Below are 22,592 nucleotides of genomic sequence, written 5' to 3' on the forward strand. Positions count from 1 at the left end.
ATGGGGAAAACACTATTGCTCACGATGTCACAAAATATTTGAGTCACTTTTTTTGTATCAAGTATAAGTGTTTTTTTTATTTTTTAAATATGTAAAGTCCTTAAATTTTGATATCACCTGTTACTTCCATAATTATTTACACAAACAGACATTTTTAAACGCACGTAAAGCCATAAAACGATTCTCCGCTCTCACAGGAAAAAGAATCAGTTCAAACAGGAAGTAGCTCGCAGCCAATCAGATTTTGCAAAGCGTCCTAAGCTGACGTCAGCCCGGTACTGATGAACCACCGGTAGAAGAGAGCTCTGTTAGCCTGTTGTTTGTATCTTTGTCCGCTAATCCCCCTGTCAAACGTGCAAACATCATGCCTTTCGATGTTAGGAGGTGAGTACGGAGCTTCCGGTTGTTTTGTGAGAGGTGTTGAGAGGCGTTGGTTTTTTTTTTTACAGTCTGTGAGCTCTGTATGTATTAATGGTTGGCAAAGCATTGCCTACTAATCAGCGAAGTTTCAACAGTGTTGATTCACATTTGGCATGAATGGGCTACATTGTTGCGGGGGCGGGTATAGTTTGTGGACTGATGCTCAGATTTGGTTCACAGTTTTTGTGTAGGTTTATGCCTGCGCATGTGCAGATTTCCTCCTCCATCCTAACACTTGCAAGTCTTGAAACTGGTAACGGTAGTGCCTATAGGAACAGTCCACTACAGTTTTGTCATAGCTGCATGTTGTAATAAGCAAACAGTGATGGTCTGGTTCAGTGTTATTCACAAATCAAACCTTGACAATGCTCACAATACACAAAACGTGTCAAAGCATTAAGAATCATTAACCACCAATACACATTTAAAACAGACAATGAACAGTCAGAAATACACCTGACTGACAGGACCATTAACCTATAGATACTAGGGCAAGGCAACGCACAGAGCTAATACTCTCACCTATGGGGCTGTTGAAACTGTCAATAAAGTGCACCCTAATTAAAATGAAGAACAGGATGTATGCACCCACTGGTCTGTTCATAATCAGGGCTGTCACAGATACTGACTGCTGTTCTGTCAAACTCACATTTTTGCAATCACATACTCATTCTTAAATTGGAGCGTAACTTAAAGTATTAGGGCTGCAATCAATACTTATTTTCATGATCAATAAATTAAGTCAGATTAAATGTTTTACATCAAATGTCAAAAAGTAGTGAAACACTGCCCTTCACAACAGTCTTGTTTTTTCTGACTTAGAGCCAAAGATATTCCGTTCACAATTATGTGACAGTAAAGCAGCAAAGCTTCAAATTTGAGAAGCTTGAACAAGAGAGTGTGTGGTGTTTGTTTACAATGTTTGCTTAAAAAACCAGTAAAAACAATTAATCATTACCAATATTGTTTTTATTTTATTTTAATCAATTAATTGACTATGAGTTTCACCACTATATAAAACTAAAATCAAGAAACGGTACAGGATTAGAACAGGGTTGTCCAACTGTGGCCGGTTGTCCATATTTAATTGGCTGCAACAAATTCTAAAAGTATAATTGAAAGTTGTGTCTTAGATTGTACTTCTTAAATATGTATGTAAACATATATTACACGGTATTCATGTGTTAATTAAGACATATTTATAATAAGACAAATAGATTCAGTCAATTAAACTCTTTCTAACAAATCTTAGTTGATAAAAAAAGCCAAATAACTTGTTTACATAACAAGATTGAAATATACGTACCCCTGATATTTCTCGTATTATAAGCACTCTGAGGCTTCTGTTTTAAGGGATGAACTGCCAACTCTTTGTATAACAATATAAATGAAACCCCATGGAGAGCTGTAATGAATGCAGGTTTTATTCTTTAAGCTTATTCAGTTATCAAGCATAATTGACATACATTTGATTGATTTTTGATGCAATATAAATATAATTTGAGTCATTTATAAAGCAACAGATTCCAAATATTCCCTTATAGTAGCTTCTCCAGTGTGAGGATTTCCTCAGTTTTATTTACCTGTAAATGTTACACTGTAAAACAAGCTGTCTGAACACGTCACCTTGGTAACTGCTGATGAAAAGGAAGATCATTTTCATAACACGCATGAGCTGACTGTCAAAGTCATCATATCTTTCCCACTGACCACAGCTGTGTTCTGATAACGAAATGAATTTACCAACATACAGGCTGTGTCGTAACTCTCGTTTGCAATAGCTACAGTAGAGCGATTCTGTGTGTTTGTGTTGTGAAAGCAAGTGTGTCATGGGGTTATCAACTGGTCATATCCCATTCGCATGCCTGTGACTGGAGTCCCTGAACGTTCTTAACCTGCAATGCAACAATGGAAATGGTTTGATTGACCAAAAACGAGTTGTTTCAAGGTTTCGCCCCCTCAGAAATACTGCAGGGTTAGTCAACTGTTTAGCAACATACATTACCGTGGATCATGTATTGGAAATGTAATTTCCTTGATAGATTATCTAAAATGGCAATTCAAAATCAGCTTCTTATATGGGAACTTCTCTCAGAAAGACTGAACATCAGCTTTGCTGAACCAATAAGTGAATAATTAAAGGAATGGTATCAGATTATATAATTTACTGACACACGTTTGTGTTTTGGGCTGATCATTTAGTATGTTTGTTTTGGGGATAATTAGATCATGCAAACTTCAGAGCTTCAGTGAGGATGCTCAATGTAAATACATGTCATATCATTTAATCTTGGGTGACTGTTTGATACATGACGTACACTTTGGTCAGATAAATGAATAGAACCTACGTAAATAAAGTCAGAGGTACATGTGTTGTTTAGCTTGTGATGTGAGGTAAGGATATGTGAGAAAGCGAACATTATTCATAAACATCCGTTATGTGGGTTTACTCAGCGAAACTTAAAAAAGGCTGAACCGTTGACTCGCTATGACTCATTTGTGAAATATGGTTTATTTAGCAAGGGCCCTTCCTTGAATTGCGGCTTGTGATGTCAACAGAAAGATGCTGGTACAACATGTTCTTACTAAAAACAAAACATCATTCTGGGCCCTTCTTGCAGAAAACTGAGCAGTGGGAAGTGACGGAGGGAGGTGTGTAGACTGTAATTCAGGAGATTAAAAACATCAACGAGGGGTCGATAGGTGAACTCTCAGGAGTCACAATTAGTATTAATGAAAACAATGTGTTCTTAGCAGAGGAAATTAATTAAAACTGAGTTCTAATTCAGCCTGAATATGCACATTTAAATGATGTATCAAAAAATATACCTTACTGAATGATTATCGTTAAAAAAGCATTATTTTTGTGTTCGTGTTACCTTATCGCATTGTTTCTATATTTCAAGTTATTCAGTTTCAGTCATACTTATTTATATATTTTAAATGCCATATATATTTATTATTATTTTAAATATTCTTTTATTTATCTTTCTATTACAATATTAATACAGACAATTTATGTATCCAACAAACAAAATCAGTAGAAGCGGGAGTGCTGAAATCATAGCTTATACAGAAAGTAGGCCTCCCTTCCCATGTTTATGTAAGCTAAATGATATTGATGTCATAAATGAACATCTATGTTTTACTGCAATAATATAAATTATGATTCACTGTAAATAAAAGAAATAAATCATGTCATTACATTTAATGTCACTGAAGTGCAATGTGTTAAATCTAGATAAAAGTCTAAATGTAAATCAAATATTTAAAGTATTCCATATATTCTAAAGCAGGTGTGTCCAAAAAAAAGAAACCCTATAACTTATTTACTTAACAAGCTAGAAATGTCCCCTTATATTTCCCCTTATTATAAGCAATCTGACACTTCTGTTTTAAGGGATGAGCTGCTAACAATTTTTGTAAGAAAATAAATGAAACCCTATGGAGAGCTGTGATGAAGGTTGTTTGTTTTCTTAAAGCGTATTCAATTATATACATGACTTCCAGTGAGTGGCCCAGCCCTTCTCATGTTTTCCTGTATGTGGCACTCAGTGAAAAAAATTTGGACACCCCTGTCCTCGAGTTTAAATGTTATTTACTTACTCTTAAGATCAATACAAATATAGTTCTGTGGTGCCATTTTGTTATTTTTGTCCTTATTTCCAACCCATAACTTAAAGTGTAATTCAGACCTTGTGTCCAGATTTATCCAGACTGTCGGTGGACAGATACAGTAATGTGCATTTGAGACTATTTAGAGTTCCCATGTTGTATCAGTTTCTGTCTCAGGTCTCGATTGACCAGACGAGATAGATTTTGTTTCCTTGCTCACATTCGCCATTAGCAGAGGGAAACTGTGTCTTCTAAAAATAGGGGTTTGTGATCCTACAGCAAGATGCCAGGGTCTCTAGAACTATTAATAATCTAGTATCGGAGATGGACTGCAAAAGGCAAACCAGCTGTGTGTGCTGTGTGCAAAACATATGATTAAAACATACAATTAAATATCTTTATGGCTTATGTTGATTGATTCTTCCAAGATTTATTAATTTGCTATGAAAGCTATACACATAAAATCCATTTAAAGTTACAATCTCTAATGCTGTTCTATGTGGCATGTCTAAGGCTATAAGCCGTAATTGCAAGTGTGTTTTCAAATCTTAATTTCAAGGCTACGCGCTCCCGCTTTATGGGTATGTCTCCACAGACACATAATCTGTAATACTGCAAACAAAGGGCTTTCATCAGTGCGCTTAAGGACAGATCACAGATATTTGTTTATTTTTTTGGCCATCGATAGTGATTTAACAGATATTTATTTAAATTGAAATCTTCAACACATTCATGTCTATCTGAAAGTATCTTAAATGCATTGAAAGTTCTGTCAAAGTATATTCGCACATCACAGAAATCTGAATGATCTCAATATGATTTATGTATTTTTAGATTACAATTAATTAAAATATCTGAGTAACTTAATACTAATTGATATAATTGACAAACAAAACTGTACTTGCTTGATACATTATATTAACATGTTGTGTATAAAGTATATATGTTTTTAAACAGGCTCAAGGTTCTCTCTCTGAGATGCAATAGGCCTTAACATATGTAGTGAAAAATCCTTGAACTGAAGTCAGAAAGATGAAAATCAACAAAACTTTCAGGGTTTTCACACGACAGTTGTGTGTATCGCGATGCTCCACCTGTGGTTTCTCAGGAGGTCAGTCCTGAGGCTGGGTGGAGGAAATGTAAAGAGGAAAGAGACCCTCCCTTCAAGCCTGATATTCAGGAAGTATGTCATTTTAGAAGTGTTTCTGATCCTGATACAGAGCGCCCCCTCCCTGAGCCTCCTCCCACCCAGCCCATCTCTAAAACTGTCTGCTCTATGCATCCTGCTAGCTATTAGCACACAGTGACCTAACACCAATGTGACAGGGGCCCAGAAAGTCATAGATGGATATGGATCAGAGAGAGAGAGAAAGAGTCAGAGGTGTTTAGGATCCAGGGGTTGTTTAGAAGTAGATGAAAACAAAGGAGTGAAAGCTGAGGCAAAACACTAGAAGCAGCGGGGTCAGGGCTGTACAGGAAGACCTCCCCCTACTTCCTCCCCCGCCCCGCACCGCATCAGCTGTGGTTATTTCACGGCAAGCTCTCAGTGGGAGAAATGTGAGCAGATGTGAGTTCTGGAAGGAGATGGGGATGGAAGAGTGGGTGGGTGGGGTTTGTGAGCGCTGGGGTTTAAAATGTTTCACTGCCCCAAAAAGGACATGTGCAAGATCTCATGAACTGAAATAGTTTTGGTGTTGAGTCGCAGCTTTTTTCCCACCTTCTCAGCTCCCCCAAATAGGCAACAACAGTATGTCATAAGAGAGTTGATTGGCGCAGGTTGCAATGATCCTCCTCCACTTCTGATTCACTGATCTACGCACAGTCTAAAAGTCCACAAAAAACAAGAAGTTAAAGCTTTAGATGATAAGAGAAAACCTGCAGTTTTACTCCTTCAGCATCCACATTCACTGCTGGTGTTACTGTTAATAACTGTACGGTAACAAGAAGATCAAACCATATATATTTGAAGCCGTGTTTATGATTTGTGTGTGTCTTTTCAATGGTGGGTTGGCTTTGCATCAGAGACTTTTATTGGGGGTCAGAATTACAGAGCACACATTCAAAGGAAGAGGTGTGTGTGTGTGTGTGTGTGTGTGTGTGTGTGTGTGTGTGTGTGTGTGTGTGTGTGTGTGTGTGTGTGTGTGTGTGTGTGTGTGTGTGTGTGTGTGTGTGTGTGTGTGTGTGTGTGTGTGTGTGTGTGTGTGTGTGTGTGTGTGTGTGTGTGTGTGTGTGTGTGTGTGTGTGTGTGTTTTGCGGCTGGTTGTCTGGACCTGTGTGTGATGGCGCTGGTCCAGAGCTAACATTCTTTCACTCTTCTGTAATATCGCACTGCCTTATGGGTACGGCATGTGCCTTTTTCTCAGCACGTAGTGTTTACATTCTCCTTTATTTTTTCTCACTCCCTTTTTCTTCTTCCTTTCTCTTCTCAGATTCGATATCTACAGGAAAGTGCCAAAAGATCTCACCCAGCCCACATACACAGGAGCTTTCAGTAAGTAGTCCTTCACAACAGGCCACAATGTTGAGCTTCTACTTAATTAAGATGTCCATTTGTCCACATACATATGATTAGATTTGCTACTAAAAAGATCTCTTCAATCACAAACTTAAAATACCCTAATTGAAGATATTGATACAACACACCATGTCTCAGCCGCTTATAACTAATGAACACCACACCAAAAAACAAGTTGGTCTTTTATTGTTGTTTTAACACTTGGGTTTATGTGCATATTAAACAAACTATATGTGATGAGTTCATTTGTGAGGATTAGATGTGCTATTGGCTTTAGCCTCATAGAAACAAGTTTTTTGCCACCGTCATGTCTACACCTTTTTAATTCTTTAAACTCCTGTTTATTATTGGGCTTAAGAGGTGTTAATAAGCAGATTTTTTAACCTTTAGACAGAGCTAGGCCTGCTGTTTCTTTATGCTAGGCTAGCTATAGCTTTGCATTTCGTCTACAGACATGATTGGGGTATCAATTTCTTACCCTGAAATTAAAGTGTACCCAAAAGGTTTTCTTATTTCTTAATAATTCATTCAATAATTCCTAAATCACAACTACTAATAACTTTTCTCTGGACTGAAGACATGCTATTTTCTTACCTGCAATATATTATATGCACACTTTTCACATTGAAAGTTAAATAGAAAGAGGAATCATGCACTGCTTTGAGAGGTGGATGTATTGAGGAATAGTTGAGGCCAGGGCGGAGCTGTAGTTCAAGCGCCTGCCTGTCCCAGCACGGAGGTACGTCCTGCCGGAGTCATTCAGCACAGGGAAGTACCTGCTTTAGCACAAACTAGTATGGTAAGAATGTTAATGATCATGCTCAGCCATCACCTCAGGCACCCTAGAAGTCATCAGTGGAAATCTAAATGCTTTTCCTGTCAAGTCATGTGTTGTGTTTACTCGTCATCCATAAGTCATTGTGTAATCAGGGAGTTGTATTGATTATTCACTTCTTGAGGGAAGACAGAACTCCTGATGACACATTTTAGGCTCCAACTGGTCATTCCAACTAGTATTGGTTACCTATTTATAAGCCAATGACAAGGTAGTGTCAACATCAATTCAAACTGATGTCAGGTTGAGTCAGCAGCATAGGTGGCAATCTTTCAGTTTTGTTTGATTTCAACAGCCATTTTTTATTCTGTATATAGGAGTGATCATTTTGGGATCAAGTCCAAATCAGAAGTATGGCATAAAAGCAAAGTTAATAAGATTATAGAGTTTTTGGGAAATATTTGATCTATTATTCAAAAAAGTGAACTGATTGCAATGTTGTAAATATAATGTTTGAAGCTTTTAAACGCTTCATAATCTTGAAAGATATGAAGAGTTTTTTACACATTATAAACACTTTCCTGGATGACATGGAAGAGAATGGATTTGCCATCGACATCCGCAGAGTTTTGAACAATGAGAACGTGGATGGAAGTTCTTCCTGTCCACAATCAACACCCTTCCTGTCTCCATCCACTGTCTGGAAATGAGGGCATTGGGTTGATTTGGATTTTAGACGACTGGTTTTACTTAACCCACAGCACTCACATTTTCGGCTCGTGGAGTTCAGAGGCAACCACAAACAGTCTCCCCCTCTTCGCTAAAGGCCAAATATTTGACCCTGTCTGCTTTTGTTATTTTCTGCTAGGGCCACATTCCTTTGAGCTCAATTACTACATTATTTACTGTGAACAATAACTCTTATTTGACCACAGTGGTTTCTGGAGCTGTTGTAGCTTTGAACATAATATATCAGTCTGTTGCTTGATGATTTGCTGTCATAATATTGGTTTGTGTTGCCTGTGTTGATAAAACATTTGCACCTATGTGTGCTGTGTGCTGGAAGATAAGCCTTGGGGAGTTTGAAAATATGTCACATCTGATAACAGAGATGCTGGTTTCATATGTGCCAGACCGAATCTTGGTGTTAGCGATCTGTTTCTTTTTGTCACAGCTCTAAACATAAAAGTAAGCTACTTTTTAATCCCCTTTTATCTCATGTGTGAGCAATCGGAAGGATGAGCTCAAATTTAAATTAAAACAACCCAATATTCTTTGTCAGTATTTCCATTGCGAGCTTTGAAAATTCAAACCATTATTACGCTGATCTTAAGTGATCCTGTGCCAGTGTTGCGTCCTTTGAAGCCCAGGAAGAATTACTGTACAAGTCTTTTTATCAACCTGAATTGGTGACCTATGTGTCATAGCGACACTCCCTTTTGTTTGTTGATGAAACATTACCTTATGTAAAGCCTTCACAGGCCGAAGGTTTGGCCGTCATGGCTTGCCTACCACAATGTCATGTGACAGTGAGATCCTAGGAGACAGTTGCCAAGTAAACACGCTACACCTGCTGAGTGAGAGTTTTCTGACAGAGGCTCTCGCCACACCGGATAGACCACTGTTGCGCAGACAGAGATCAGTTCCTTGCATATTTATCTTACTAAACACATGACGACATTTTGCATGACCCCTTTGGCTGATAAGTTTGACAGCCTTGTCGCTTCTCTGTTTTTAGGCTTCAGGCTTTATTTAGGCTCAGACTGAACTAAAATACATATTAGTAAAGGTTAATCGTCCTGGTTTGGTTTCTGTCTAGCTTCAAGTCCTTAAAACTTATGGTAGGAGTTGTTTGGTATGAGTGACTGTCAGTGTGTAAGTTCGTCTAAGGAAAAGGAGCTGTTTGTCGGACTAGCATTAGCTCACCCCTTTAAATCAGATATGCTGCAATGTCTGCCTGTTTAGCTTATATTCAATGTGTAATGACTGAAGTAGGGTTTTTAAAAACCTGCGTAATGGTAGGATTAACACCGTCAGTGTAACGGCTATTTAGGGAATTTTATGGCCGCTGTGATTCCATTAATTTCAATAACTTAAGTCAACCAACCCTAAAGGCGGGAACAGCCCGGCTCATTTGTTTCGCATCCTCCTTTGAAGCGCCAGTGTGATTTTAGGATTAATGGGAAATAAATGCTGCCAGAAGATCATCAGGGACTTAAGTTTAATATTCATTCTAACTTTTCTTCCTCTCTGCCCACAGTTTCCATCCTCTGCTGTTTCTTCATACTCTTCCTGTTCCTGTCTGAGCTTACGGGATTCATAGCCACAGAAATGTAGGTATAGCATCATCAGGTCTTAGAATAAGGGTGTACCTGTAATATCCTGTGGCTGACACACACAGATTGAAAATACAGCTCCTTTGTTGCCGCACAGGCACAGAACCTGCTGTCTGAAACATACAAGACAGGGATTTAATCATGAATGTCAATGCCCTCATTATGATGTTTTTAGCTCCACATGTGTTGTAACCAATGAACAGAGTCAGTTGTATTCTCTCACAGGAAATTGGCTTTATGTGTGCGTCAGCCTCTTAGAAATGTAATAAGGGTTGACTTGGGTAAGTGGGTGTAGAAAGGAGGAAATGACACAAATTTGGCAGAAGATGTATCCTCCACTGTTAAAGCAGTGTTTCATGTATGAGGAGGAAGAAGTGTATTTTACTCAAATTATTTTCACTTCGCTCATTAAATGTTCGGTTTGACCTCATCTAACCATTTTTCTCTGTTCTGTGCATTACAGTGTAAACGAACTGTATGTGGATGATCCCGATAAAGACAGTGGTGGGAAGATAGAAGTGAGTTTAAACATCAGTTTGCCAAACTTACACTGTGATTGTGAGTATTTACGTAATATATACATATACACTACTTTACACACATCTTCTTTGCATCACACTTGCTGTTTGTGTGTTTTTCTTTTCACATTGTTTATGGGTTCCTTTTTACAGTTCTGTTTTTCCCATTTATCAGACCATATCACACTCACCATGCCCAATCGTTTTACATGGCGTATTGGCCAAAGATAAGTGATGCCCTTGAAAAAGATGTACACTCATAATGGTTTGTTTTACCGGCTGTGTGTGTTAGATAACAGCAGATTTAAGGCCTGCCTCCGGCCGGCGTCGCCCCTCTGTTTGATCTGGTTTTGCCACTCAGTCGTAATCTGAGTTGCCTCTATTGGCTTCTCTGCTGCATTGGATGTCTGAGAAGTGGGCAGGATGGAGAGCAGTCACTGGTTATTTGCTACTCATGACTCCCGTCAGAAACTATGCTCAATGACACACAGAGACCACACATTTGTTCGATTCAAGTGATATCCAAAAATGGCAAAGCTAATAAATGCTTGTGTAAAAAATGAAGTCCAGATTTCTGTGATAGAGGTTTTGGCATGCTGACACACAGCTGTTGGCCATGTGTTTAGACAGTCTCACTCATGGCATGCCTAAACAAAGGCTGTCTCATGCCGTGTCCAATTGAAACTCCCTGTGCATGTATGTATGGTGGTTTTGTTTATTTGCACAATTTAAACTTTTTTTTGTTGTTGCAGAAATGTGGGGCCCTCTTAAATCACAGCTTTAACATGTTGGTCTAACCACACTGCAGCTGCATGTTATGAGTAGAAATGTTACTCAGCCTGTGGGTTAATATTGTACATCAGGTCGTCATCCATTACAAATTTCCCTGGCGTGAGAAATCTTTTCATCATGGAAAAGCTGGCATTCCCATCTCTTTTTGCTATTGATCAACTCTGCTTTTCCTGGTTTTAACATTTAAAAACCTCCCTCCACTGACCTTTACGGGTTGCCAGGTCTAGATTTGTGACCTCATGGAAAAGCAAAACAAGGTGTAATAACCTTATAATAATTCCCCCCACCACCCCCGATCCACTTTACATGAACACACTTCCAGTTCTAAATGTCTTAAAAAGGAGAAATAACTAGCTCAGCTGCACTCACAGGGGCAGTAGCAGGCGTTGTATTTTGAGATAGAGGGAGTGGGGGGGGCGAACTTGTCTTGAATGTCAAAGGTCAGACAGGCGGCATGTGGAGCTTTTAGCACAGGTCCAGCACACGTCGCGCTCTGCACTGCTTGCCAACGCACAGCGCAGGCCGGATCTGAAAATAGGCCACTGCCAGTGTGCCAACACACAGCCGCCTGCATGGAGGGGAGTGGGGGGGGCCTGGATGGAAAAACACAGACAAGCAGGATAGGTGGTCTATTTGGAGGTGGTGTGTTTACTCTGTGGGTCACCCTCTGCAGAATTTCTCTCATTATTCCGCTCTTCCTCTGGCAAATAAAAACAGTGTTAGTTTGGCTGTGATGCTGTATAAAAAAACACTACTGATAATTCTCATTGTCAATAATTATTTAGATTTACCTATTCATCATTTAGTCCATTTTATACCTGTGAAGCTGTACAAAACTGAAACGTTGACTTAAATTTACTATGCCAACAAATGTTCCATAGCTGTATTAGGTTAGTTAAAAGCAATAATAATAAGTTAAACCAAATGTTTTTTTATTTAAGCTTAACATCAGTGCTTTCAACTAACCTAATACAGTTATGTCACTTCTGTGGACATATTACATTAAATTAAAGTCAACGTTTCAGTTTTTTCAGTGTAGTTACTTCTTTGATCTCATTAACTTCTAGAAAAGCACATTTCTTATATTTGATTCTGTGTGTGTAAGACTTGGTGTAAGCTCATGATTTCAGTTTATAAGAAAAATATAAAGATCAGGGTTAACATATAACACAGAAAAAAAGCTGCAAATGTTTGGTATACAAGTAAAAGGTTGTCGAGTCAAAGTTAAATAAAAAAATGTATAGGTGCTGAATAAGTGTAAGTTTTAACCCTGGTTTATGCTTAATGAATAAGATAATAAGATAAGATACACTTTATTAATCTCAAATTGAGACATTTTTCATTGCAGGAGCATGTAAAACAAGTATTGCACATAATAAGAAATAAAAAACAGTCGATTATAAATAATCCTACAATACAAACGTCTCAAAATGTCAGATATAACAGAACTACAAGTTGACCATGAAGAAAAAAAAAAGTAAACTATCCTACAAATTCAACACTTTTGAAGCGCTAAATTACAGCTAACACGATATAAAAGTGGGATATCATTTACATTTAGTAAGCACTAATGACATATTAAATGTACAATGAGTAAAACTAAGTCATTTTATGTAATGAATAATTATTCTACTAATTTTGGACTTGTTTTTTCAATGAGCAGAGGAAACCATAGTATATTATTTTCTATTTAATTTTCAGTTATTTATTTTAATTATCTCCCATGTGTTTGCACTCCTTCAGTGGTGGGTTTGGACATCCAGGATGAGATGGGCCGCCATGAGGTCGGTCACATAGACAACTCCATGAAGATTCCTCTCAACCAGGGGGACGGTTGTCGCTTTGAAGGAGAGTTCACCATCAACAAAGTAAGACCTCCTAATCACATAGTGAAGTGAAAAGGAAGAATTACACACTCAGATATAACAGAAAATCAAGACTCAACTTTTTCTGCGCCTAGTTATTACATTTTGAGGGATTGGATAAAAGCCCTAGTATTTTGGTGGCTCTTGAAGTATCTGGTTGTTTATTTGTGTTGTACTTGAGTTAAACATAGAGTACCCCGTCTGAGAGCATTACATCTTCCTTCTCCTGTCTAAATTGAATTATGTTAAATGGAACAGCCCTAAGATCAGCCTCAGTTACGTCTGCAGTCTGGGCCCTGTGAAGCCCTGTTTGCCCCACCGCCATCTTTGTGCGTCACTCTTTCCAGGCCATTTAAGATGATTAACCCTGCAGTTGTACATTGAACACTCCTGCTCTTGAAACATATGGAAATACGTGTTAAAGTGGCCTTTTCCTTCCTCTAGGTAAGAGCCATTTAATTTCCAACCAACAGTGTGTGTTCAGACTTGGTCATTAGTTAACCAAATGTGTTGCAGGTGCTCACATTAAGCTAAACCAAGCTGCCTCTGTGTGTACATGTGTGTCTGCAGGTACCAGGGAACTTCCATGTGTCGACGCACAGCGCTACAGCCCAGCCCCAGAGCCCAGACATGACCCACAACATCCACAAGCTGGCCTTTGGAGAAAAGCTTCAGGTCAGGACACGCACCAAAAACACACCCCAGGAAAAAGAAAACAGAAACAAATACAAATCTACTGTACCAAGGCTAAACACAGGTTTCTTTTGTCACACAGGTACAAAACGTCCAAGGAGCCTTTAATGCATTGGGAGGGGCGAACAGGCTGTCATCTAATCGTACGTATCCGCATGTAGTCATCTTATCCAGTTTGACTTTTATGCAAGTGTGATGCAATGAAATGAGACACCTACTGGACGTGTATCAAATCCTAAAAGTGGAACCACAGCTGACACTCCATCTCATATAAAAAAAGCTCCAGCTGGTTGCGTCAGGATCAACATTACATCTATTTTTGGAAACTTTTTGCTGAAATGACTTTTTTTCTCTCCTGCAGCTCTGGCGTCACACGACTACATACTGAAGATCGTTCCAACAGTGTATGAAGACCTATCAGGCAAACAGAGGTTCTCCTACCAGTACACAGTAGCCAACAAGGTGCCGTCTCCCTCCTATTATCCATCTTTTCCTTTCCCTGTCACCTGTGAGTTCCTCGATTTGAGGCAGCAGCTTGACCATCCCAGCATATGGCCTATAGAATCGGAGGATGAAACCCTCTTTATTAGTCACATACATGCACACAGCAGAGCACACACAGTGAAATTAGTCCTCTGCATTTAACCCATCCTAGTACTAGGAGCAGTGGGCAGCTATTGTGCAGCGCCCGGGGAGCAATGGGGAGGGGGGATTGGAGGTGTCCGGTGCCTTGCTCAAGGGCACCACAGCAGGGCCTAGGAGGTGAACTGGGACCTCTCCAAGTAGCAGTCCACTTTCCAAGTCTGTTCGGGGACTTGAACCGGCGACCCTACGATTCCCAGTCCAAGCCCCTACTGACTGAGCCACTGCTGGATATAGCATATATCGTTGTGTTAACTTGTGCACTCACCCCAAAGTGAAAGCGCGCCCCTAGTGACTGGAAACGCTCCCCAGATGTCAACAAACCATAAACACAATTCCTAGAACTGTGTTGATGGACAGCTTGGTTTGGAGTAATAACAGTGCACGTCAGCAGTGAATTGATGAAGATGAGGGTGTGAGCAGAATATTCCTGAATCAGGTTCAGCTGAAGGACAATTCAACACATTTTATTTTTTCTGCTGAATTTGGATGTGTTTTTTCCGCAATGTGTTCAACATCAATTGACTGTATCTCCCCCTCTTGCTTACTTCATTACTTTAATTCATCCAATACTAATCTACAAGGAGTCGTTTATGACTTTATCTGAAACCAATTCTGTAACGACTCATAAACCCGCCACCACTGGAGATAAGAATTAAATAAAAGATTGCTCTAAATGGATTTCTAAATATAATGGGATTTAACTGTCTCAGTTTTATATAAATCGATTTTAAAGACTCATTAAATATTTTGTAACACTTTTCTTTTTCTCATCCCGTCCAGGAATACGTTGCGTACAGCCACACGGGCAGGATCATCCCGGCCATCTGGTTCCGATACGACCTCAGTCCGATCACAGTGAAGTACACAGAGAGGAGACAGCCCTTCTACCGTTTCGTCACAACAGTCAGTGAAGTCTTCTCAGAGCTTTTTCCAGAATAAAAAGAGTTAAAATAAACTCAATATAGTTTAATCCAAGGTCTTTGAAAGCTCTTAAACAGAGTGAAACTGTGATTTTAGGCTTGAAACATATTTTTAAAGCTGCTATTAGGTTTTTTTTCATCTGCCTCACACAACTATGTTTGGACTACTAGTTTCTCACATTTCAAATGAATGATTTATATATGTATTTATCAAGCTACAGCTATCCCATCTTAGCTTAGCACAGAGACTGGAAACAGGGAAAACTCCAACCTTGGATTTTTCAACATCTTTACAAAAGATAAAAAACTGGAAAACCATTTCAGTGATTATGTTTTGTCAAAAACTCTTTTCTATTACGTCCTAAATTCCTTTCTCTGCCCCCCCCTCCATACCTGACCTCGTCAGTTGAGGAATTTTGGCTGAGCCTGTAACCAACCACCTCATCGGGAAGGTTTCCTGCTCACTGATACTGAGTCAGGATTAAATTGGCTGCCTGGCTGATGAGCTAAACCGTTATTTGTCTTTTCAGTTTTTTAGGTTTATCATGACTTAAGGCATGAGTTAGGACATGACGGTGCTCATAGTGTGATTATGAGTCATGGTTAAGGATTGTGAGTCAAGCTGCGGCAGGACTCTTTGCTGGATTCCAGCAAATATTGAAATGACAGTGTCATATAATTAAAATTAAATGAGAAACAGATGTGGATGACATATTTATAAAAAGAAAGAAAACCTCAAAGATTTTAAACAGCTTGACTGACAGACTTGTTTTCTGTAGATCTGTGCCATTGTCGGCGGGACGTTCACAGTGGCAGGAATCATCGACTCCTGTATATTCACCGCTTCAGAGGCCTGGAAGAAGATCCAGATTGGGAAAATGTCATGAGGACCGCTCCCCACTCCTCCCTTCAACATAAATAAAGTGCAAAGTTAGCCTGTTAGCTAAATCCAAGCTGCTCGAACCCCCACTTCCTTTTGAAGATTGTATCATCACAACCAATGACTCTGTCTCCTTACTGAAGATTATCTCAGACTCCATCTGGTGAGGATGCTGACTATCACATGACTGCTTTCTCCATCTTTACTGTAAAGAGAGGAGAGGGAAGCTCTTTTGTAACTACTAATATGAAATACTGTGTGTCAAAGTTCAACCATTCTGGGCATTTGAATGCTGCACTTAAAATGAAGTCAAACAAAACAAAAAGGCTGATATTTGTACTGATATTCAATCTTCTTTTTTTACGTGTGTGTGTGACACAAATCTCTAAATATATTCAATCGTAAGGAAGTTTTCAGGTTATGGCTGTAGAATGTACAAACAAAACACACCTAAATGTTTTATTAGAGGATCATTTCAACATGTCAGTCTAGTTTTCCCAATCACGCTAAAAGGGAACAATACTTTTAGGGAAGTGTTTGGGTACATTAAGCCGGTATGTGAATAGGCTAAACTTTAAAGTGTTTCCATAATTCACACTTTCCATAACAACATTTTGCATCATCTGATGTCTTTTTCCAGCTGATCTCACTTTTATGGCCAGTTTCAAACCATGTGCCTTTAGGTTACCTCTCACATGATTACCATCAGCTCTCATGTGTTAGTCTGTCTGTTTGCAGTGGCTGCCACTTAAACCAGTATATTGCATGTTACAACTTTCTATGTAGATTCACTTTCTAGAGTTTATTTTCAAACCAATGATCATTGTTTACCTTTCAGTCAATTCATACCAAATAATTCATCAATGCTGTTAACCGTCCTTGCTTTTACTTTTTTCATTCCTTATCAATTATCTCAGAAAATCTAGAGAATGTCTGTTTTTTTAAAGAGATGAATTGGTCTATTTTGACATGGTACAGGAATTTGTTTACATATTGATGAGGTTGTAAAGAAGAATGGGTTTTTTTCCCTTTATTTGGTTGTATAAAGACCTCTGATCAACGGTGGTGATAATCACACTCCCTCAGAAACTGGTCTTTCTGCTGTTGAGGTCATCCACTTCCTGTTCCCTCTCAAATTACTCTGTAATGCTATGTGTACCTCAAGTAAAGGTACCACAGAAACCACTGGTGTAAGCATTATTTGTTCATCTTTCTATAAGCTTTTGACATTCACTGAACATGTTCATTTTCAGTGTAACATTTACGTTATCCAAATCATATCACAAAATCAAGGTCATTCAAGCTGCTTAAAAGTTTAATATGAAAAGTTACTTTGTGGTGGTGTGTCATACAAACAATGACAAAAAGGCTCAAAGAGCCACAAACAACTTTTTCCTAATTTTTGATACATTGTTCCAATCTGTTTTTGGGTTTGGATTGTAAAACTCAAAAGGAAATGTTCACCTTTTACATTTTTGTCAACCAGGAAGAGTTTTTTTTTTTCTGTTCTGAAAAAGTACAAGACTATTTTATAATAAAACTAAAGTAGTCAAGCCGTGGTGTCCAGGATATATAATGTAGGACCATTTAAAAAGCGAGCTGCAGGCTTTAAAATACAAGTTTCACTTCAAAGGTGTCTGCTAGATCTATTTAAACCTGTCACAGTTTAGCTGAATCTACCCAGGTACCCTTAACAACAATATTATTTATAAAATCTGAAAATGGAGCCTTTGCACCGCATTTTTTAACTGGATGCTAGTCTAGTGGCTGTACTTGTGTCTGAAGTGGACTTTGCACCCAAATGCTGCAGCTCATTTCCCTCCAATGTCAAAACGCTGCAGGTTGTCGTTTGTGATGTGGGCCTGTAAGAGAGTGTGAGGCTGTCACCGCTGTCATCATGCTTACGTCTAGCTCTGATAATAGGTGCTTAGTGTGACTCACTCCTTTTTATTCACCCTACATCTCTCTTGTTTACCTCCGTCACTTATCCCTTGTACAGTGTCACATAACCATGTGTCTCCACCTACAGAGAATGACACAGATCCTTAAATATCTTGCTATTTTCTTTGATTTTCCACCATGTGGGTCATCATTTGTTGACCTGTAATTCATCACAGCGTGACGATTTTAAATTAGCACTTAAAATATGTATTTCACTGGAGTAATGACAACCTAACAATCAAGAGAAGAGAGTGAGAAGACGATAATTTCCTTTATTTCTTCCCATATGATTCATAGTTTGTACAAATGAAGGAAGACAATTCTGTATATAAAAAGGTACAAATATAAATGTGTAAATAGAAAAATACTTAGGGTTTGTTTTTGTCATAATGCTGCCACCCAGTGGCTGGTTGGAAGAACTTCAGGCACATAGAGCTCAGTCTGTGGTTGAGGCAGCAGCCCGAGAGGAAGGGATGATCAGAGGTTAGCTCTAGTCACACATATCTATCATTAATAAATGATTTATTACATGTCATAACTGGTATTTTACTAAAGCCTCCCTTACCCTGAGCTTCCCTACTTTTTTTTTTTTAACTCCATTCTCTTGGGCTGCCTCTTTGGTAAAGTTACACATTAGAGGAGGCCAGGCAGTGGGTGTCCGGTGTAGAGAAGAAGTCACAGAAGCCCTCCTCAGACAGGTGACCGTACTCGTTGTTGTAGAAGGTCTGTCCTGAGAGCTGGCTGAAGAAGGTGGGACGGTGTCTGGAGCAGCCAGCATCACTGCTGCGCCCCAGGGAACCATGGGAGCCTGTGAGAGGCTCTGTGCTGCTGCTGCTGTCCATACGGCTGGTGATAGAATAAAATACATTATCTACTGTGCAAAGGTTTAGCAAAACATATGCAAAATAATCACAAATCCAACTTTTATACTCAATAACCAAAAGAGCTTGTTATAATGAACAAACCAACATTTTGTTTTAATAACTCACATGCTCTCGTGTGAAAGTGATAGACCCTTACACTAAAAGTATTCCCAAATAAGTACACTACTAAATCCTGTTAAATATATTTTTTCTTTCTTTTACTGCTCTTTCAAGCATTGTTGAGCCAAGATTTCAAAACTTTTGATGAATATGCGGCCTGGGTTCAAATGACTCAGACTGCTACTCACTCCATGATTCCCCCCTGCTTATGCTCCCATCCTTTGCATATCTCACCACTTATAAAGCTATTAGGGGCTACTTACGTCATGTTTCTAACCTAGAGAGAATTACTGTTTTCTCATATTTTATCTGCACTGTAACTAAATCCTTTGCTGCGTGTCTCTTTTGCGTCACTTTTGGCTTCAGACAAAAATATGAATCAAAGCTCTTGTTTGATTAACCTTTTAGACATGGCGCCCCTGTGCTTGTGTTCAATTCTCTCAAATTCTTCCGAGGCCAGAACCATTCCGCTGTCCGTCTGGTTATCCTGGGAAAAGACACAGTTTGACATCATGTGAATTAAATGCCTTTCGTTGACCCAGCTGGTATCTCTGCAACTATTTTTGGTAATTACCCAAGGAGACCATTCCCAAATGCCATTGACCAAATGTCACATTTCCCTAACAGCTGATAAAAGATCAAGGGCTTACTTGAGGAGCTTTCTGTCGATGCATCTCCAGGGGCAACTCTTCAAATGTCCTGACTCTGGGCTGGCATGCTTTAGAGGGTCCAACAAACACACAGCCGGCAAAGGGCACACAGTTATAATATCTGCTGAAAAAGGAAAGAATTATCAGATCAATACATGATGGAGCCTCCTGCTGACAGACAAATGCCACGAGACAGATAAGAAATGGTAAAAGAGAGCGATATATTATTTTGTTATGAATAGGTTGTCAGCTCTTTGATTTTCTCCATCAGAGGTCTGATCTGATTAAATATCAGTGAGTGTCCATATGACAAAAAAATTCAATACTAAAGTAAATACTAACTAAACCGGTAATATGACATTACACATGGGTAATAAAAAACGTTTTTCTCATCCCATAAAAAACTGTAAGTTCTCTTTTTGACAACTGCTTTAATCGGAACAGTCGCTTGATTTCAGTTTCAATTCCTGTCTCATTTCTGTCGGCTGTCTCGAAGGTATTTCAATGATGGGTTGCGTTTGATCTGATTTGATTGACAGTAGCCTTGGCAACAGTAGCAAACAACCACACAGCTCTTAACACATTTACATTGGTTCAAAGTTGCAAACCCTGATTGGTGCATGACATCATCATCATTACCCAACCAGATGAGCTCAGACAAAACCCAAAATCTATAACATGAATTAGTTTGATGAGGCAGAAGCACATTCGAGCATGCGTAGAAAGAATCTTTACTTATACCTAAATAGATTTTCAGGGAATAAAGGATGTAGATATACCTGGTGGGCAGAGTGTTGCAGGGCATTCTCAGTTCCTCCTCGGATGGAGGGCGTGACGAGGCCTGCGAGAAACCATCATCCTCTGAGCTCTGTGAGTGGTTCAGAGGGATGTAGTCCTTCCCATCCTGAAGGGTAAACAGAGAAAATGTATTTGAAAAGCTTTTCAAAAAAACTCACCAACACTTATAATTAAGGATTCTCCAGCAGCAAACTTACAGGTAGGCTGTTGTCCTGCAGCAGGTCTCCCAGGATCTGTACCAGGGCGGGGAAGGGGGGTCTTTCTTTGGGTTCACCCTGCCAGCAGGCCAACATGATGCCATATCTACCAGCAGAGAGCAGCACCGTCACAACAACCCAACAACCCAACAACACAATAACACAACAACACAACACTGAGGTCTCCCCTGACTTAATTGAACAACTGCACATTTGATCTGTTATCCTCTTCCAAATGTCCTGGTTTGCCTACGGGATTGACTGCAAAAGAGGCGAGATTAAATCAAAGTCTACGCTTACATTTCGGGGGAGGCAGTCTCAGGTGACCTCATCCTCACACCGTCTTTCAATCTTCTGCAAAAGTCTTCATCAATCTGTACTCCTGGGTACGGAGATGCACCTGAAAGCAGACAACAGGAGGATGAAACACCAATAAACATGTCAGAGATATGAAAAACAAGGGATTTTGTGATTGGATTACAGTGATAAAGATTTATCTAAAAGTTAACCAACAATCATTTCCTCATTATTTTTGGAAGGAACTGAGATCGATTGGCACTTTTAGAAAGTATAAAACTTCTAGAGAAGATTTTATTGCATCCCATTGATTTTTATACAAATAATGAAACGTATTTCTTTACCCAGGGAGAAGATTTCCCAGAGGAGAACTCCAAAAGACCACACGTCACTCTGGCTGGTGTACAATTTGTCAAAGATGCTCTCGGGAGCCATCCACTTTAAAGGTAGACGAGCCTGAGGTATCATTAAAACACCGGAGAAATATTATAAGACAGACACGTTTACACAATTAGAAATCACCTTAAATGTAACCACTGTGTGAGTGGTTAAAAAACTAACTAGAAGTTAGTGTTTAATGTTTCCAGACAGTAAATGGAGATGGATAATTAGCGTAGTGAGAGGGAGATTCCTTACATTGCCCTTCCTGACGTAGTCAGGGTCTTTGTATATGTCTCTAGCCAGGCCGAAGTCACAGATCTTCACAATGTTGTTCTCAGACAGGAGAATGTTCCGGGCTGCCAGGTCTCTGTGGATACACTGTGGATAAAAGCATACATCAAAACCCTGCCAATAGGTGTGTATCTACATGTGTGTGTCCGTGTATGCTTGCATGCTTCTGATTCCACCATGTTTTTCCGTATGATGTGGAGGAAGTAAATAGCAGTTGGTCTTTTTTTACTTATCCGCTGCCTTAAAATCTGTGTGTGTGTGTGTGTGTGTGTGTGTGTGTGTGTGTGTGTGTGTGTGTGTGTGTGTGTGTGTGTGTGTGTGTGTGTGTGTGTGTGTGTGTGTGTGTGTGTGTGTGTGTGTGTGTGTGTGTGTGTGTGTGTGTGGGTGGGTAACTAGGACTGGACTATGTCTGGAGCGCTGTGTCATTGCTGCAGGAGAGGATCTCCACTGTGAGTCATTCAAACACAGACAGTCTGCTTAGAGTCCGCTCAGATTGTTGATATTTATTACAAACAAAAGCCGCTTTGGTAGACACCATTTTATTTCCATTATTCACCTGATTACACTTGGATTCACATGTAAGGCTGTGGCTGTTAATAAGAATCAAATGTGTTTACCCACAATACAACAACAACAGATTGGCCTAATGAACTCCCGGCTGAATCAAACCAAGAGACGCTCATGAGATCCACATTTGTTATACAGTTCATTAAATTAAATTAAATAACATTTGGTGATTACTGATAAGTAACACAGATTGCATTGCCATTAACAGGATACTCATAGAGTATATGCGAATGTGTTCAATGTAATCAAATAATAAAAAAAGGTTTACTTTTTAATTATTGTTACTTTAAGTTATCCTATTTTTAATTGGATTTTTTGCAATTTTACTTTTCTTTTAAATACATTAAGATTTTAAACACATTTATTATTATTTAGTCTGAATTAATTAAACAAACTTCAATTTATCATTTAATTAAATGCCACATTTATTTTTTAATGCTTAGCAGCTGTGAGTAGCTTCTCAATGTCCTCGAGACAATACTGTCAGCCATCAACAAATCCAAACATCCATAA

At 39.1% G+C, this 22,592-nt stretch overlaps 2 protein-coding genes across 4 annotated transcripts in view; one reads left to right on the forward strand and one right to left on the reverse strand.

Annotated features, from left to right (window-relative positions):
* The first annotated feature begins 229 nt into the window (after nucleotides 1–229).
* ergic1 (endoplasmic reticulum-golgi intermediate compartment 1) lies at nucleotides 230–17,159 on the forward strand. The gene is made up of 10 exons (XM_063875825.1): nucleotides 230–384; nucleotides 6,465–6,526; nucleotides 9,586–9,658; nucleotides 10,125–10,219; nucleotides 12,715–12,839; nucleotides 13,407–13,511; nucleotides 13,612–13,672; nucleotides 13,891–13,991; nucleotides 14,955–15,077; nucleotides 15,874–17,159. The coding sequence occupies exons 1-10, from the start codon at nucleotides 365–367 to the stop codon at nucleotides 15,979–15,981; spliced, it is 873 nt and encodes a 290-aa protein (XP_063731895.1). The 5' UTR covers nucleotides 230–364; the 3' UTR covers nucleotides 15,982–17,159.
* Nucleotides 17,160–18,173: 1,014 nt separating this feature from the next.
* flt4 (fms related receptor tyrosine kinase 4) overlaps nucleotides 18,174–22,592 on the reverse strand; it is a 39,586-nt gene continuing 35,167 nt past the window's right edge. For 2 of the 3 annotated variants that reach the window (XM_063875823.1, XM_063875821.1), the window contains exons 23-30: nucleotides 21,477–21,599; nucleotides 21,185–21,296; nucleotides 20,844–20,943; nucleotides 20,544–20,649; nucleotides 20,328–20,452; nucleotides 19,549–19,672; nucleotides 19,300–19,385; nucleotides 18,174–18,761 (exon numbers count right to left, since the gene is read on the reverse strand). In XM_063875823.1, the coding sequence (XP_063731893.1) occupies nucleotides 18,542–18,761; nucleotides 19,300–19,385; nucleotides 19,549–19,672; nucleotides 20,328–20,452; nucleotides 20,544–20,649; nucleotides 20,844–20,943; nucleotides 21,185–21,296; nucleotides 21,477–21,599 (996 nt within the window). In that variant the 3' untranslated portion in view covers nucleotides 18,174–18,541. The remainder of the gene's footprint in view (nucleotides 18,762–19,299; nucleotides 19,386–19,548; nucleotides 19,673–20,327; nucleotides 20,453–20,543; nucleotides 20,650–20,843; nucleotides 20,944–21,184; nucleotides 21,297–21,476; nucleotides 21,600–22,592) is intronic. The other variant, XM_063875822.1, reaches the window with a different exon arrangement.

The sequence above is a fragment of the Eleginops maclovinus genome, chromosome 23, assembly GCF_036324505.1.
Source record: "Eleginops maclovinus isolate JMC-PN-2008 ecotype Puerto Natales chromosome 23, JC_Emac_rtc_rv5, whole genome shotgun sequence".
Classification (NCBI taxonomy): domain Eukaryota; kingdom Metazoa; phylum Chordata; class Actinopteri; order Perciformes; family Eleginopidae; genus Eleginops; species Eleginops maclovinus.